At 39.6% G+C, this 13,631-nt stretch overlaps 1 protein-coding gene across 1 annotated transcript in view; it reads left to right on the top strand.

The window, feature by feature from the left end:
- KAT2B (lysine acetyltransferase 2B) overlaps window positions 1-10,603 on the top strand; it is a 102,068-nt gene extending 91,465 nt beyond the window's left edge. Inside the window, exons 14-18 of the mRNA XM_059390863.1 lie at window positions 1,518-1,632; window positions 3,119-3,155; window positions 3,397-3,460; window positions 3,558-3,642; window positions 8,525-10,603. Of these exons, the coding sequence (XP_059246846.1) occupies window positions 1,518-1,632; window positions 3,119-3,155; window positions 3,397-3,460; window positions 3,558-3,642; window positions 8,525-8,718 (495 nt within the window). The 3' untranslated portion in view covers window positions 8,719-10,603. The remainder of the gene's footprint in view (window positions 1-1,517; window positions 1,633-3,118; window positions 3,156-3,396; window positions 3,461-3,557; window positions 3,643-8,524) is intronic.
- The last annotated feature ends 3,028 nt before the right edge of the window (window positions 10,604-13,631 follow it).

The raw sequence follows: 13,631 nt of genomic DNA, 5'->3' as shown, positions 1-13,631 counted from the left end.
CTGCCTTCAGTTCAGGTCTTGATCTCAGGGTCCTGGGATTGAGTCCCCAGTCTGGGCTTCCTGTTCCGATGGGAGCCTGCTTCTCCCTCTGCCCCTCTCCACTGCTCCTGTCCTCTCTCTCTGAAATGAGTAAAACCTGACATGAGCTGATTGCATGATATTTCTGTTGCACAGCAGTGAACTAGCTTTACCAGACATACACTTTTACTAGTCCCAGTCACCTTAGAAGTTCTTTGTTTAATTGTCAGGATTAAAATGTGTTCATGCTGGAGCATTTACCAATGATACGTTTGAGATCAAGCTGTTAGGAACTGGAATTTTTAGTTTACCTTTGTGAATTCAATTACTGACTGCTACTGTGTTTTTCTTTCTCTCAAATTATTATTTAAATTCTAGTAAGTTAACTTACAGTGTAATATAAAATTTAGTGATTCATCACTTATAACACCCAAAGCTCCTCAGAGGGGCCCTTCTTAATGCCCATCACCCTCTAGCCCACCCCCCACTGCCCTCGTCAACCCTGTCTCTTATGGTTTGCTCCCCACCATCCTTTTTTCCCTCTCTTTTATTTTTTCTTTTCTAAAATCAGTTACGACATAGTTAATTTCTGGATGGCTATTTTTAATTAATTTTTCTTTTTTAAACGGGAAACAGCACTGTTTTGGAAATAGTTGACCTCAGTACTTCAGGAACTATTTAACAAAACAAACTTCTCTCAGAATTCCCGAATCATTCATCCTGGGGGTGATATATGCTCATATCAGGGGGTGTGTTGCCTCAACAGTTTGGAGCCGCTTTTCTGATGCAAAGAGTATAGGTTAGGGCTCAAGCCTTGAAAATTTTGAATAATAATATCAACCTTCCTGGCACTGGGGACTTTCTGAGGCCTGTTCGAGTGCCCTCCAGTCCAGAGAAGGGAACACTTCGCTCCTAGTCGGGGGATGTGAAGAGGTCCAGGCACTGGGGCTTGGGCTGGGTAGCTGATCAGCTCCAGCAGAGGCTCCTCAGAGGAGGGCAGGGCACCTGACTTCTGTGCCAAAGAGGACAGCGGGCCCCCAGGGTAGTGTGTTCTCTCACTGTTGGCTTTTTTGATGGCAAGGGACAAGTATTCAAAAATGGTTGTGTGAGGGGCACCTGGGTGGCTCAGTGGGTTAAAGCGTCTGCCTTCGACTCAGGTCATGATCCCAGGGTACTGGGATCGAGCCCCACGTCTGGCTCTCTGCTTGACAGGGAGCCTGCTTCCCTTCCTCTCTCTCTGCCTGCCTCTCTGCCTACTTGTGATCTCTCTCTGTCAAATAAATAAATAAAATCTTAAAAAAAAGGGTTGTGTGAATGCCACTGGACAGGTATGGTATAATAGTACATTTCCAGGTCTTCTCTGTTCAATTGCATTCACCCTCTCTCCCTTTTCGCATCCCGAAGACTTTATTTAGGAGACCGACTTTTTAGGTGGACTGATGTCATCTGTAGCCAACAGACTTCTGTTACTAAACGCATTTTCTTCCTATGCTTTACAGATCATTAAAAAGCTGATAGAAAGAAAACAAGCCCAGATTCGAAAAGTATACCCTGGACTTTCATGCTTTAAAGATGGAGTTCGGCAGATTCCAATAGAAAGCATTCCTGGAATTAGTATGTATAGATCTTCTTTAAAAAGCAAAATCTTTCGGGTTTGCCATGCACTGTGTTTGAACTGGTTGCCAGAGTGCAGTGATTTGGAAAGCTTTTTGCCTTGCTTGTCTCCATTTGTGGTGTTTGTAGTCGTGTGGGAGCAGATGCTTTCCCTTTGTCTTTTCTCTACTGAGTGCAAACAAATTAAGGAGGACTTAGATGACTCCTCCTTATAGCTGTTCATATCTATCATTTACTGAAAGATGGCTGTGGATAGCATGGGGAAATTCTACTTTTACGAATGGGGAAATTGAATCTCAGAATGGTGAAGTCCTTTGATCGCAAATAGCCCGTGGCCAGTAACCGTCAGAATTAGCCGCAGTGGGATGCTGGTCTGCGGATTTGTTGCCGTGTGCACCCTTGCTCATGCTCTCAGGACTGCAGCCCGCCCAGGTGTGTGCTTGGCCAAAATTGTCTCCAAATTTCTAGAAAGATGATTGGGAAACATGTAATTTGTTTCATGTTTCCTATTTTAGAGTAGTTTTCCCAAGGGTTCTTATCTGTGCACATTAGAGAGGAATTGTTATGGATGAGAACTTGCAAAATAGCTGTTTTTGTAGATCGAAAGCTGCCGAATAGCCACACTTTCATTGAGTTCAGATCCAGGGTTTTGTAGCATATTGAAGATTGAATACACAGCACAAAATCAAACAAACCATAGCTCTCCAGAAAAAAGTAAGACCTTATTCCGGCAAGATACATTCCTTCAATACAGTAGCTACCCTATAGCAGATCTGACTTTTACTTCTAGACCTAGAAATTTCACTTCCCTACATCACCCCTGCTAATGGCATCATAGCTATCACATTGCTGAATGCCCGCTTGAGCCGGCATTCTTCTGTTTTGTTTTTACATACATCAGCTAATCTCAGAAGGGATAATATCACCTAATTTTTAGAGTTCTGTTTTATAGATTGATAAATTACAGAGGCAAAAGGTTAAGTAACTTATCTCGGATAAGTTTGCTTTTAAGGAGAGAGCAAGAAATTAAATCCTTGAGGCTATAGTTTCTTTCTGCTGCACTAAACCATCTTGTATTACAAGCAGGGTCTTTGCCAAATAAAATAGAGGCCAGGATAAGGTTTGCTCTAACCTAAAATAACAGCTTAACTCTTTTACGTGGTGATTAGCAAAATATGTGATTTAGAGTTTAAAATATACACGTGCCCCAAATACTGGACATACTTATTTTTTATGTTTTCCTCTGAAAAGTGGGGAGTTCCTTCTTTAAAAAATGCCAACAGAAAGAGATGTTGGCTATCTTGGAAATGTTTCATGCTGCTAGCTATAGAAGGAAGTAATTAATTGCAGTTGATTTCTGTCTTCCCAGAGGTAGACTTTTATTGAGGCATGCTTGTAATTTATTTCACTTTTGTTAACTATTACTTTTGTTACTCTCTTGACCAAAAGCAGTTCTCATTTAGTGTTTAATTTTGTTGACATATAGGAGAGACAGGCTGGAAGCCGAGTGGAAAAGAGAAAAGGTAAGTAGGATGGGTGAGGATATTAATGGAAGTGATTTTTCTCTTTTTCCAGAAACTTAGAGGAAGCAGGCAAACTGCTTATAATCACCCATTAACAGCACTTGCTGCTTTTCAGTTTTCATAAAAAATCTGGGATGGCTCCCATTTTAGGTTTTGGTCAAAGTAAGCAGAATAGGAATCCCCTGGCAAGGGAGCCAAAAACTAATCATGGTTCTCTGCTGTTTACTCTTTTCCTTTCAAGTAAAGAGCCCAGAGACCCTGACCAGCTTTACAGCACTCTCAAGAGCATCCTGCAGCAGGTGAAGGTGAGGGTCTTCTTTTCATTCCCCTCATGCAGATTTTTGAAATGATTTCCCACATGGAATTTCCATATTAGATACCTTACTTTTTTCTTTACTCAAGAGCCATCAAAGCGCTTGGCCCTTCATGGAACCTGTGAAGAGAACAGAAGCTCCGGGATATTATGAAGTTATAAGGTTCCCCATGGGTAATGCCATTAACATTTTCTAAGTATAGATTTAACTCTCTCTGGATGGCGGTGTGGGGACACGTGGTTGCTGAGGTTGATTTGTACTCTTCTGTTGTAGGGTAGGGTGTGTGTGATGGGCGGTGGGGTTCCCTGCATCCGGGCCACTGATACAGAGCAGAGTGATAAAGGACAGGTGGGTGGCCCAGTCTCGTTAGACATGCCTGCAACTTTGACAGCCACCTGCTACCAGCACTGGATGCAGAGAACCCCGGTGGCGAAGTGCACCCAGCCATAGATGCGAAAGCTGGCTGTTCGGACATTACCTGATTTACATTCTACCCGTTTGGTTGCACATGGAGAACTTCAGGCTGTCCTCTTGATATATTTTGAGGCTTGTGATAATTTATGAAAGCGATGCAAAAGAAGTTGGAGTAAGGCTGCTTGCCTGCTACACTAGCAGAGGGAGAAATCCTAGTAACTCAGTTCTCGATTTTCTATGCTCTTGATGGATACTATTAGTGTCACTATTTATATTCCCATTAAAAGCTTTGTTCCACATCCAATGCCAGACAAACACAAAATGCTTTAGAAATGTAGAATTGTGGAATTTGCTGCTGTGCCTGCACCATGCTAAAATGATTAATTGAGCCAATTGAGAATCCAATTAAGCTAATTTGGCATTGTGTAGATGACAGACAACTAGCTGAACTGTTTTCAGTCAGTTGTGTGGCCATTGTTGCGGAGACAGCCTGTGTCTTCTGTCCCTTTTCTACCTGCAAACTGTTCCTGGTACTAAGATGTTATTAAAATTCGAAAGGAAGAATGAAAGGGCTCTATTAGCTCCCTGATAAAAGAGTTATTTGTGGGTGTTTTCTGTAGCATTAATTTTCACATGAGTTTTCGCTGTCGTCATTGTAATGGTTTTGGTAGTCTGTCCTCCTTGACGTGGACCTACATCCGTATGCTTCTCTTTCTCTGTTCTCTCTGCCTTGCTTCTTTGTATCTTAGTTATGAAAACTGAAGTGTAAGGGTTGGGTGAGTCTAGAATTCTGAGTGGAAGAGTGTTTGGGGAATCAGTATTTTCTTTTCTTTTTATTCTTTTTTAAAGGTCTTATTTTTAAGTAATCTCCATACTCAACATGTGGCTAAGACTCACAGCCCTGAGATCAAGGGTCCCATGCCCCATTGCCTGAGCTGGTCACATGCCCCTCAGTGTTTTCCATCCTGTAAAAAATATGTTAAAATCCTTTATTTTATTTTTTAAAAAATATTTTATTTATTTATTCGACAGAGACACAACGAGAGAGGAAACAAGCAGGGAGAGTGGGAGAGGGAGAAGCAGGCTCCCACTGAGCAGGGAGCCCGATGTGGGCCTCGATTCCAGGACCCTGGGGTCATGACCTGAGCTGAAGGCAGACGCCTAACGACTGAGCCACCCAGGCGCCCTGTTAAAATCCTTTATGCCCATTTCCAAACTTAACTGACCTTTGCTTCCTCATCGCCTGGACCATCTCAACTCCCTTCATGAAACACTCATAGGAGGTTATATAAGGTTGGGGGAGAATAATTATCTTTCAGCCCTGCTCATGTACTCTCTGAAGACCTGCAATGGTAGTTCTAGAAGGTCCCCTCTGTCCGCTTTGGAAATGTTTTGCTTGGTCCAGCCCGAGAAGGGAATGAGCCTCTCCAGTTGGATACCACCTGCGTGCATAGCTGACTGCTTGAGTGGAATATAGGCCCTGTTGAGCAAGCCCAAAGGTAGACTGAGGTGTGTTCTAGACAAAGTTACAACAGTGAGTGGTGCTTTTTAGGGGAGCAGTAATATTTTTCTTAGGGTGCCTTTAGGTGCTGGGTGAAAGGTATAGTCTTATCCTTAAGATGGTCATGCTTTTAGGGCAAGACTGACAAATCTGTAATTTTACTTTCCCCCATAATTGCCTTCTCAGCTTTTTCTAAAAACATTTCTTCTCTTTCCTTTGTGCTCTCAGAAACTCATTTTCTTCCATAAGAATGAGGTCCAGCCTATATCATTTAGAGAATCTCATTCAGAACATCGTCTAAGTAGTCTGGCCCAAGCATGTCTTCTTACCATGCGTGGATTGCTGGGCAGGATTTTCCTATTTACTCAGAACTCCACCGTTGGTGGGAGGGATGAAAATGGAATAATTTAATGATTTTTCCATATGTGATATCACTGATACTTAATCACCTTCTTTAACATGCCATTTGGTCAGTAAGCTTCTAGTAAGGCTAGAGGAAGAACGATGTTATTTACTTATTTAAAGATTGTATTTATTTATTTGACAGAGAGAGCACAAGCAGGGGGAGTGGCAGGGAGAGGGAGAAGCAGGCTCCCTGCTGAGCAAGGAGCCTATACAGGGTTCAGTCTCAGGACTTTGGGATCATGACCCGAGCCAAAGGTAGACACTTAACCGACTGAGCCACCCACGCACCCGAAAGATGTTATTTATAACTTAAGAATAGAATAGAAATATATAAAGAAAATAACACAGAATTGATTTTAATTATTCTGAAAGATCCAAATACTTCTATGACTCTCATTTTGTTTCTGCTGTAGCTTAGGCTCTCTCCATCTCTTCTTACCCCCTTTCTTCCAAATAATAGTTTGAAATCTTTTGGATAAACTTCTTTGTGCCATGTTTCATTCCCCCCACCCCCTTTTAGTTACACAACTCTTCCTTCTAAAACATAAACACTGTATTGAGCAGCATATCTTAAGTGGTAAGCCTTAGGTGGTAAGGTAGATATCCAACTCTACCTAGAGAGGCACAGTTAATTTCATTGCTCTTCTTTCATTTACTGAGAGGACATCTTTATCTGCTCAGTCACACTTGGGTGAGACAGCTAGTGGGTATTTGCTGAGCCTTTATAAAGTATCTTAATACTTGCCAATTTTTCTCTCCTTCTGAACCGTTTTAGTTAGAGAAGAAAGAAAATTGAAAGTTGAACTCTCAGATACGATGACATACCACTAACCAAGAGAAGCTTTAGTCAAAGGAAGTAGGCAAAAGTACCTATTTCGCATTTTTTTCTTTGGTGTTTTGTGGTAGATTTAAGATTTTGACACAAATGAATTCTCCCCATTTTTGGATGTTGCCCATAAATTTATATATCTCACTAGCTGATGATCCCAGTGTATTCAGTTATAAGTTTCTTTCCTTCTGGAAAATGTGATAATATAGTGGGAATTTGGGCATTGGTAGAGCTATTTTATTTTTTAAACAATTTTGACTTACTCTCCCATGTACAGCTAATATAATTTTTTGACAGAACCAGACTTAAAGACAACTAGGGGACTTATAAGTAGACAAATGTTAGCATCTTCTTTTTTTATTTTTTTGTATAAGATTTTTCTCTCTCTTTTTTTTTTTTTTTTTAAAGATTTGTTGATTTATTTGAGAGAGAGTGAGTGAGCGCACATGCTAGCCAGGGGAGGAGCAAGAGGAGCATAGGGAGAGGGAGAAGGAGAGAAATAGACTCCCCACTGGGCGTGAAGCCTGCTGTGGGGCTCTATCCCAGGACCCTGAGGTCATGACCTGAGCCAAAACCAAGAGGCAGCTGCTTAACCAACTGAGCCACCTAGGTGCCCCTATTTATTTGAGAGAGAAATAGGTGCCCCTATTTACAGAGAGAGGGAGAGTACATACCTGTGCGGGGAGGGGCACCGGGAAAGGGAGAGAGAATCTCAGGCAGGCTCCATGCTCAGGGCAGAGCCTGACACAGGACTCAGTTCCCACAACCCTGAGATCTTGACCTGAACTAGAATCAGAAGTCAGGCACCTAACCGGCTGAGCCACCCAGGCATACAGAAATGTTAACGTCTTCTAATCTGCATGGAATTTTGTAAATTAGTTCTAAGAGTGAAGAGTAAACAAGCCCCATGGTATTCTTACAAGTTCATTTTTAAAAAATTATTTATTTATTTATTTTAAAAGGCTTTTATTATGTATTTGACACACAGAGAAAGAGAGCAGTCACAAGCAGGGGGAATGGGCGGGGGGGGGGGGGGGGGGAGGGAGAAGCAGGCTCCCTGCTCAGCAGGGAACCTGATGCAGGGCTCCATCCAGGACCCTGAGATGGTGACCCAAGCCAAAGCAGACGCCCAACTAACTGATGGAGCCACCCAGGCGCCCCTATTCTTACAAGTTTAAATAAAAGTACTGTTTTCATTTGTAAAATGATATAATTTAAAGCAAGTGAATATATTAGGAAAATACTATTTTTACAATAATTTTTCAAAGCTTACTTGCTTTAGAAAAGAAATTACTATCTGTGTTTTGTTTTTTTTACTGCCTGTGATTCATATTTCATGCATGGAACATGAAACTAAATTCATTTGAACCATTTTATATGCAAGGAACCTGGTGTATCTGTAGATTTATTTATGATCAGATTTTCTACTTTAGTTCTGTTTCTGCAACTCCAAAACAACTGTGAATGTAATGAAACAAACTCAGTCTTATTGTTTGGATTTAAGTAATGAAATGATTCAGACAAATGTTCCACCTGCTCTACTCTGGGTAGAGAGAGCCTCTTCTGTATAATTCTGGATGAATAGCTAACAGTACTTAGTTTATCGTACTTACCACTGCTGATCTACTTAGCTTCCTTGTGCTGAATAGGGGATTGGGCCAGATGACTAATAATGGTCCTTTCAACGCAAAAATGCTGTGATTTTACACAAGAAGGTCTCACAACAGAAACAACATAAAATTTAAGAACTGTTTTCTGTGATCCTAAGAATGTCTCTTAAGCTTAGGGCTTGGGATGATAAAAATGTAGCCATGCTGATGACATAGATTTCTCTCCCTGTCTTCTTTTTTGTCAGCTACTGTTTAAAAGGAGTCAAAGATTGCTAATATTTTTTTTTCCTGTGCAGATCTGAAAACCATGAGCGAACGCCTCAAGAATAGGTACTACGTGTCTAAGAAATTATTCATGGCAGACTTACAGCGAGTCTTTACCAATTGCAAAGAGTACAACCCCCCTGAGAGTGAATACTACAAATGTGCCAATATCCTGGAGAAATTCTTCTTCAGTAAAATTAAGGAAGCTGGATTAATTGACAAGTGATTTTTCCCCCCTTCCGCTTCTTAGAAACTCATCAAGCAGTGTGCCTAAAGCAAGGTGGTTTAGTTTTATAAAGAATTGGACATAATGTATTGAAGATACTTACTTGTAAATGTAATAATTAGCACTTTTGAAAAACAAACAAACAAAACCTCCTTTTAGCTTTTTCAGATATGTATTTAAATTGAAGTCATAGAACATTTTTATTTTATGGAATAGATTTTAAGCTATTTACTACTATTGTAAATTTTCTATGGCATGTCCATTAGCTGAATATTCAATAATAGATGATCAGGGGTTTCCTCAAAACCTGTATATGAGGAAATTGCACATAGTTCCAAGATTTGGGGGAATGCAGAAACTTTTCAGACCATGAATGTTTCCATTTTTTTCTAATGGAATGTGAGAGTTTATTTTTATTTTATTCTGAAGGACTTTAAAGAAGGGATACATGATAAAAAGCCCATAAAAGGTGAAATATGTGATGTTTGAAGTCTCATTGTAGACTTTTTATATATATATTTTTAAAAACACTCATCTAGATGAGGTGCTTTGAGCAGTTCTGAAAAATGCAGTTCCAGAAAAGCAACTGCTTTGATTCCTAAGGAAGAAATTCTAAATAATGCACACTTTTTTATAAGCATCTGGATTTTTGATAATTCTGTCTACCTACAATAAACTCGTGAGCACATAACCACTATTTTAATAATTATTTTCTCTACACAGATGTGGACTATTATATTTGACTTCGCTTATGCAGGCCATAAGTTCCAAAAGGCAATCTGATGCATAGAGGCATACATTTAAAAACACTTGAGGTTAAATCAATGTGCTTTAATAAGGAAAGATGCATCATTTACATATGTATCAAATTTGGTGAATCCTTGTTCTAACAAATAAGGATTTCTTTCCCTTTTCTATGATGTATGCAACCCCACTGATAATGTATTATATGAACATTTTTCCTTTTGCATCTCCAGATTATATTCATTGTCTGAGGTGAATTGAATCAACAAGATTTGCTGTCAGTATTTTAACACCTACATTGGAAGACAGACCCAGGGTAGTATCCCACTAAAATCCATCATACAACCTTATTAACCTGTCTTGGGATTCCAGCTTAGTGCTTGGAAATATCTCCTGATTAACACTACATAGCAAAGTGGGACATCTGCCATCCCAACTCTGGGAGAACCAACTAATATTAAACAAATGAAGGCCATTTTGATGGTCTTTGACACTAATTTTTAATGATACAAATTTATAAACTGATTTTGTAAAGGACTAGGTTTTAAAAGTATATTTAACTTGATGTTTTCTATCAGCATAAATGAGTTAAAATGGTCATGTAATAGTTGTCAAAAACAGTTGCCAGAGATAATCTGCACGAAGGAAAAAAACCTGCAAATGGCTGTTTGCCAGTGGGAAGTATGGTTTTTAATATGTAAGAGATATTCAGAATGCTCACACCGAAAAATGCCTCAACTTTTATAAGTATAAGAAACCACCTTGAGTGGCATCTAGATTTCTAGTGAAGAATGATGATACAGTTTGGATTAAGTATCTTGGACTGGTTTTAAACAGTGCTTTGTCCTGAATCTGCCAAAGCATCTGTCCAGCTTGGTATCCTGTGAAAGTTGTTATTTTCTGGGTAGACTTTGTTATAGAGTATTGTCTTTAAAATCAGATTGTCTCTTCTATATTGAAAGCATTTTTATGTTTTCTAATTTAAAAATTAATATTTTCTTATAGATATTGTGCAATAAAGCTGAAGTAGGATGTGTGGTTTTTGCAAATGCTTTAACAGCGGATAAAATTTTACATTTGTAAAATTAATATATTGTACTGGTACAACATAGTTTTAAATTATATTTTAAAAAGCTCTCAATTTGGTGGTGTGTTTTTTTCTTCTAGCCTATTAAACTTAACAGGGCAAGTGTTTGATCTGGTTGTTGACCATCGACTATACCCGTAATTCTTAGATTTTGGGCATTTTGTTGAAGATGGTTACCATTGTGGCATTTGTTGGAAGTTTCATAAAAATTCACAACCCACCAGTGAGGGAATTTCAAGAGGAGAGATGCTCGAGTGTGTCTGTGTCTTTTGAGTGGTCCATTGCATCTTGCCCACTGTCACTCATTAAACAAAGAAGAAAAAAGTCCTACGGAAAGAAGAGTGTTACTCTTTTAGAAATTAGATATTTTTTTCCCCAGTTGCATCGGTGAAATAGATGAAGAGACAGCTAAAAATACAGCTGATTCTTACACATCTCCTCCTGAGCTTCTCATGTGCCTCAGAATGGTGACTGCAGGAAAGAATACTGTGTCCTCTCTGGAGTATGAGAGAATGCCTTTTCTTTCTGAATCTTGAACCAACTGAGAAGTCAAAAGAATAAGGCATCTTATGGCCAGAATATCTTTATTAATAATAAAATGGGTATTGGAGAATGTGGCTTGTATATCTCTGGAACATGGGCTAATACCAAACAACATGACTGGCTTGCCAGCAGCTTGGCACCACTGCCAGCTTCCCCTCCAAGGGCAGGGCCTTTACCACCGAGCTCAGGGCATGGCCAACAGCAGTGCTGCTCTTTGGAGGCAGGCCAGCTCTGAAGAGGTCCAGGTGAGCGAGCAGCCACACAGTGCAGTCCTGAGCCTTCCGGTAACTCATCAGAGGGAGGAGTGAATGAAGGCAGAGGGAGGCCGGGGGCTTGTCCTTCCTTCTGCTGAAATGTAAACATCTGGATTGGAGAAGAAGTCTCCTTCCCACTCCATCCCATATATCTGTATCAAGAATCGCTACAAAGTTGTTTTTTTCAATACATGTGAAAGCTGGTTGTATTCATTAGAATAGTGAAAAGACTGAGGTTTCATACTACCTGGAAGTAAAATTTTAAATTATGAAACCTAAGATAGAAACAAGATCAGACTGAGGCACTATGGACAGATCGATAATGTGCCACCCCTTTTAGCTGAGAGTCTTCAGACCAGCCCTCACTGTTTTAAGAGATGTAAAACCTGTACAGGACAGGGTTGTTGGAGGCAGCCTGTGGCTTTTTTCCACAATGTTCTGCGCCGGTCTGCTGCAGCGCTCATTAACGAGTGTTCTTCTCTGAGCAAAGTAGAAATGATACTGTGAAGTCAGAGCTTCAGCAAAGTAAACAGAAGATGCTGAGAGAAGGTGAGGGAACACCCATAAGTATCATGAAAAGTTTTTTAATGTAATTTATGTAGGTTTATGACTTGGTTTCTTTATGGGAGCACTTTTCTTTTTTTGTGGAACAGAGATAAAGCTGGAGATTCTCTCTGGGTTTATTAAAAGCAGTATATTTCAACAAGTCAGAGAAAAGCGAAGAAAACAAAAGTCCGTGTTCTTACTCTCTCTTTATTGGGAGGTGCAACACAACCTTGGCAGAATTAGTTTAAAAAGATGAGAAACTACACGACTGTGTGTGTGTGTGTGTGTGTGTGTGTGTGTGTGTGATTTTCTGAGCTGAACCGAAGGTTGTCAGTTTTAATTTATGTATGTTTAAAAAAGTCCTTTAAGAGAAATCCCTTGGAGAATTTGTTGGAAGGTAGGGACCCTCTCAAAGTCATGCACATGTTCATGCATAGGTACTTTTTACATACCACTTTACTTGGTTCTTGGACCCTTTCTAAAATTCACTGGTCTCTATTCTTTGCTCTCTTGTTAACCACTCATTTCCTACAGTTAAGAGATGGGTATCCTGTTTATGCTTGAAAATAAGAACAGAAAAAAAAGCAGTCCAGCAACAGAATAGGCAAAGGGTTATAAGAAAGTGCTTGAGTTTGGTTAATCTTCATTGTTTTAAAGAGTTGAATAGAATACAGACATGGTTTATACAAACCTTGTGGCCAAGTTCTAATTCAAATCTTTCTTTTCCCCATACAGTGTTACTAATTCAATGTGCCAGCACTGCTTCTACTCCTTTTTTTTTTTTTTTTAAGATTTTATTTATTTGACTGACAGAGATCACAAGTAGTCAGAGGGGCAGGCAGAGAGAGAGGGGGAAGCAGGCTCCCTGCTGAGCAGAGAGCCCGATGTGGGGCTCGATCCCAGGACCCTGGGATCATGACCTGAGCCAAAGGCAGAGGCTTTAACCTACTGAGCCACCCAGGCGCCCCTACTGCTGCTACTCCTTAACACACTCACACTTGTACAGTCATAGCTTGTTTTTTAAAAAAACTCAACATCCCCTTCTGTATTAACATTAAAAAAATTGAAGTATAATTAATAAACACGCAATACAACACAATATCCCACAAAGCACATATAATAAAATACACAGGTCTTAGGTGTAAGGAAAAGAAGTATCAATCCTACACAAACTCAGAAAAGAGATGTGGGAAGACTTCTGAAATCATTTTATGAGAGCCAGTATTGTTTACCCTGATACCGAACCCAGAAAAACAATTCTAAGGAACTATACATCAACACAACCCTCAAAAACACAGATGCAAAAGATCTTTAACAAAATACTAGCAAATGGAATTCAGCAATATATAAAAATTATAAGAGATCATGACCAAGTGGGGTGTATCTGATTAAGTCAAGGTTGATTTAACATGAAACTTCATTAATGTAATTATATGCACAGCACAAAGGAGAAAAAAAATGTTCATCTCAATAGACAAAGCATTTGGCAAAGTTCAACACCCACTCATAATTTAATAGAAAAACAAGAAGAATAAGAGGAAACATCCTCAATATGATACAGATTATTAATAAAAACTTAAAGCCCATCACAGTAATGCTAAAAAACCAAATGCTTCCAAGGTTGGAAGCGTCCTCAATATGATACAGATTATTAATAAAAAATTAAAGCCCATCACAGTAACGCTGAAAAACCAAATGCTTCCAAGGTTGAGATAAGAAAAAGTGTCTGCTCTCATCAC

The sequence above is a fragment of the Mustela nigripes genome, chromosome 2, assembly GCF_022355385.1.
Source record: "Mustela nigripes isolate SB6536 chromosome 2, MUSNIG.SB6536, whole genome shotgun sequence".
NCBI lineage: Eukaryota > Metazoa > Chordata > Mammalia > Carnivora > Mustelidae > Mustela > Mustela nigripes.
Note: the sequence above shows the minus strand (reverse complement) of the source record. Positions and strands in the feature narration are given on the sequence as shown.